This window comes from Adiantum capillus-veneris, chromosome 11 (genome assembly GCF_014529385.1).
Source record: "Adiantum capillus-veneris isolate H3 chromosome 11, ASM1452938v2, whole genome shotgun sequence".
Taxonomy (NCBI): Eukaryota; Viridiplantae; Streptophyta; class Polypodiopsida; order Polypodiales; family Pteridaceae; genus Adiantum; species Adiantum capillus-veneris.
The window spans coordinates 12,867,778-12,872,731 of NC_140941.1; the positions used below are offsets into that span (position 1 = coordinate 12,867,778).

At 37.4% G+C, this 4,954-nt stretch overlaps 1 protein-coding gene across 1 annotated transcript; it reads left to right on the top strand.

The window, feature by feature from the left end:
• The first annotated feature begins 527 nt into the window (after nt 1–527).
• LOC147446903 (uncharacterized) lies at nt 528–970 on the top strand. Its single transcript, XM_086524205.1, has 2 exons — nt 528–834; nt 912–970. Exons 1-2 carry the CDS (start codon nt 528–530, stop codon nt 968–970), a joined length of 366 nt encoding a protein of 121 aa, XP_086380331.1.
• Nucleotides 971–4,954: the final 3,984 nt, after the last annotated feature.

The window sequence follows — 4,954 nt, forward strand, 5'->3', positions numbered from 1 at the left end:
GCATCACCTACCAGGTTTTCTATCAAAGGTTACCACTCAATCTGGTTGCCTTAAAGAAAAGCAAGCCTTGCTTTCTTGAACTAGCTATAAGAAAGGGATCGATCAACATTAATTCGCATGCATTAGGTCTCCCCAATGTTGGAAAAATGGAAAGCCTTTCAAAACATGAGGAAACTAAAAGACCCATTAAAACTAAAATGAAAGTGAAAAGATTTTTTGTGTCCATATAAATATAAAGAGATGGTTGGGTACACATTAATACATATGTGTTTAATGTGTGCTTAAGTTTTCTTCACTTTAGAGTGTGTCCAGCCAGCTAGCTGCAGTGAATATTTATTTTTCAAGCCATTAGGAGAGCTAAATATTAGGTTGTCACATGCAGCAGAGGAATGGTTTATTTATTGTTTATCTTGACAATAAGGGAAGTAGGTGGTGGTGAGGGTGCGATTGACGAAGCAGAAGAATGAAGGGAAGAGAGACGGGTGGGCTTGCTTCATCGATCCTTTATTAAGGAAGGCAGGATGAGAATGTCACACGGTCCATTGCAGGTAACCGTCGCGATTCATGACGCAGTGGTTAAGGTCGATGCAGGCGGAGAAGTCCCAAGGGACGCCGGCGGCAGTGAACGGGCAGGTGGCGGTAAGGACGTGGCCGTCGTTGAGGCCGGGGTTTCTGCAGGTGTCAAGATATCGACTAGTGTCACTGGCGCAAACGAGGACGCCGTTGCGGTTTCCCACGCGCTCGTTAGTGTCGATGCTCGACGGGATCCAGTTGTCCTTTCCGTCGTTGCATTCGCCACTCATCACGGACCCGGCCAACGTCATGCTGCGGCAGGTATTGGAATAGATGCTCTGTATAAAATAAAAAATAAGAAAAAAATCAAAATTCAGCTGATTGCTTTTACATCCTAGGTTCACGACATGGGCTCGATCCCCGTCCACAGCAAGGCCGCCTAAGACTCTTGATTTAGAAATGTTCTCATGTAGTAAAATTTCATACAATGCATAACATCATGAGCTTCTGCTCGGGAGGCACCGCATACCTAGCTAGGTATGCCATGCCTCCCTCAGATAAGCTGATGATGTTGCGGTAAGTCATAATGTGGGTGAGAATCTGTCCATATGAGAGAGAGAGAGAGAGAGAGAGAGCATTCGCTCGTACTTGTCCTTTGGGCACTCTCGTGAAGAGCAGCAGGGCAACGAAAATTGCATGGCGCAATGCAGGCCTAATGCAGGCCATGTTATTGTATGCCTGCCTCGCTACTGTTCTTCTTCGTGATAGCTCGCAGTTTGCAGTTTGAGCTCGTTCTCTTTCTCTGACTTCTCGCTGGCTCGCCACCTTCTTATTATAGTAGCTTAATTTCCTCTTGGAATCTCCTCAACAATATTGTTTACAATTTACTAATCTAATAAATTCCACATTTTTGCGGCTTCCCCACTCTCACTGAAATCGAGGTGCCTTAGCAGAGAGTGTCTTAGTTCGAGAAAAATCATTTTTCTCGAATGTTGTTAAATCACATTCTTAAACATACTAGTAAAATAAATTACACATTATCTTATACTTTTTCTCATGCTTGCCTCCTCGTGAACTTCGTATCAATCTCTTCATCTCTCCTAAAAAAGAGGCTCTTTGTCGAGCATTATAACTTTTAAAACTGCGCCCTCTTACCTTTTGTGGAACAAGCTAAAAGTTTGATGAGCTTAACCGGAGACTATAGAATTTATACGGTACTTTTGGAAAAGGTGTACCACAACTCACAAGGTGGGTCATATATCAATCCAAATATAAAACAAAGTGAAGAATCACGGTGGGGTTGTGTACTCTACAAAATTTATTTTTTCACAACAAGTATTTTGAAAGGTTTTATAGATGGTGTATTATAAAGGGAGGAATAGATATATAGCAAAAGGTGACTAATTAGTAATAGGTGAAGTTATTTTAGTGGTGGGGTTGTGTACTCTACAAAATTTATTTTTTCACAACAAGTATTTTGAAAGGTTTTATAGATGGTGTATTATAAAGGGAGGAATAGATATATAGCAAAAGGTGACTAATTAGTAATAGGTAAAGTTATTTTAGTGGTAAACAGGGAGAAGTTATAGTGAGTCTTGAAGAAACTAATTTTCCATGTTCTTTGGACCCACTTGCATACTTTTCTTGCGAGGCCTTTTATAGTTGGGTAGTCCATGAATAGGTGGGCCAGATCTTCTCTAGCCATCCTACACCTCAAGCATCGATCTGACCCAATCCCTCTCTCCTGAATCTTCACCTCCGTTGGTAGAGCACCCCAAATTACCTTCCATAGAAAGACCTTCATGTGTTGCGGAACCTTTGGCTTCCATATGTCCTCCATTACTTGCTCCCACCTTTCCTCCGGCCATTGCTTTTTCCATAGCTTGTTAAGGGGGCTAGACCAATTCTTCTTATGCATCATTGTCTGATAAATGCTTTTAGGATGGGGTTTCTATAAGAGACTGCTTTCGGGCCATTTTCAGGCATTCCAGTCAAACACCGAATCACAGATTGGCATCACTAAATTGTCAAGCTCCTTCATCACTTTGTGGACAAGTAAGACTTCCAAGCTATTGAGTTGGTACTGGGTAACCAAAAGGTCAATGGTTTTCCAACTCTTGTTGCCAGTGTCCCACATGTGAATAAGTCGCTTAGACCCTTATTATTCAGTTTCCTGGCTGTCTCAATCGAATAGGGAGTTTGTGGCGGATCTACAACTTTGGAGAGCCAGGGGGACCAATGCAAAATGGAGTTCTTGAAGTATCTGACTTCTTCCCCCCACTTTAAGAGTCCTGCTGCTCTCTTGCATTTCCTTATCAATTTTCTTGAGCTGCCTCCGAGTCTTAAGGTAGACCACTTCGGAGCTAACAGTTTGTCCTGAACCTCCACTCCTCTCCACTTTCCACCATCCGAGCCAAGTTCGTTGTTGATCAAATTGGCAGAACTTGAAAACTTAGTTTGATGCTTTTTGAGATGAATTGGCAGAACTTGAAAACTTAGTTTGATGCTTTTTGAGATGAATGTTATAATGACGTATAGAAAGAAACCAATGTGATTATTTCCATATAGGTTGAGATTTTAAGGTTAATATCAACATTTAAATGACATCTAAGTATGATCAAATGACATTGATCATTGGATTATAGAAATATTTCTACATGAATGATAAGCCTAAGTAATCTTGTGTGAAAACTGAAGTTAATAATAATAATATTTCATGAAGAAATGGGACTAATTAATGACATTTTTCTTCTCACAACATTCTCTTGCTCACGTGTTACATGTGACATATATATATGAGTTTTTCTTTTGAAATGTATTTTATTAATATTTGAAATGTGTCATCCTAATCCCTAATAATGATACATGTTACACTAAAGTAGCAACACTAAAGTAACAAGGTGACATTTTGCACATTAACACAAAAAATTGAAAGACACCTCTTAGTTATGAAGAAATTGTTACAGTTAAGGATAATTTATAATTGTTTGTGAAAAAATTATAATATTTTTAAATTTATAATTCTTTCATTATCAATAGCTTCAAAAAAATATATTCATTAAAAGAGAGAAAAACCCTAAAGAGAAAATAAGCAAAGGAAAACACAAATAGAGAGGAAAACCCTAAAGAGAAAATACGTAAAGGAAAACACAAATATATCTAGGTGCACTCTACCATCTCTACATATATTTAAATGGATACAAAAAGCCTTTTGACTTTCAATTCCATGGGTCTTTTCACTCATAAACTCACCCTTTATTTATGCATTTAAGATGTTTTAAAAATCTTTTTATTTTTTCGAGATTGGGAAGACCTAATTAGTTGTAAAGAAATTATTTCCTTTAAGGAGAATTTACAGGTTTTCAATCGTAAATTGTCTTCGTATGAAAGAAAAATGCACAACTACAAAAAGTATATTTTAAATAAAAAAAGCTGAGAAGAAAGTCATTAGGTCCATAAACGAAGGGACCTATTTACAAAAAAAAAAGAAGAAGAAGTCAAATAAGGATTAAATAAAAGGACCAACTTAGAATGATGGAAATACCCATTTACATTATGAAAAGAAGATATATTCTTTATAGACCCTTCCTTTTCAACGAAAGAGGACACTTGTCCATCATCAACAACCTCTGTATAAACGGCTCAAAATGTGCACATTTTTCCAACATTTCTCTATGGCCTCATGCAGGCCAAAAAACCTTTATTTTTTCTAAATGATACTATATACGACCACATTAGACTTTTCATATTCAAAGGAGAATCCTCGATAGAAGAGTGTAAGTTCGAGGAAATTGATTTTTCTCAAATACTTAAGACCTCATTGTTTAAGTTCTTTCACATTCTTAAACACAATATATATATATATATATATATATATATATATATATATATATATATATATATATATATAGAGAGAGAGAGAGAGAGAGATATATATATATATATAGAGAGAGAGAGAGAGAGAGAGAGAGTTCATATCCTTAAACATACTAATCTAATCAATTCCACATTATTTAATACTTCATCTCCTACTTGCCTCCTTGTGAGCTTCTCATCTCTTCATCTCTACTAGACGAGAGACTCCTCGTAAAATGTAATAATATTTAAAATGAGAATCCCTCTCTCCCCTTCCCTTCCCCCTTATTTTGGTACAATCCAAAAAATTCACAAGCCTAATTATTTGAAAGTGGAGCCTTTATATGAAAAGTTTGGAAAAGGTGTCACTCAAATCACAATGTGGACGATTTATATATCAATCCAAAAACGCTAGAAGAGGAAAGGGAGAAGTAATAACTCCCCATCAAAAGTCAAGAACAATCACATTTCATACGAAGAGATTTTTTTTAACCCTTTTTTTTTTTGGTGGGGGGGGGGGCGGGGCGGGGCGGGGCGTCGCAATTGTGAAGAGTGATTGTATTATAAAGTCACCAATAGATTACAA

Bases quoted from the DNA above. Each gene is read 5' to 3' on its own strand.
- LOC147446903 (XM_086524205.1), top strand. From the start codon at position 528: ATGTCACACGGTCCATTGCAGGTAACCGTCGCGATTCATGACGCAGTG. The intron at 835-911 runs GTATTGGAATAG...TTTACATCCTAG, and splicing joins CCAACGTCATGCTGCGGCAG to GTTCACGACATGGGCTCGAT.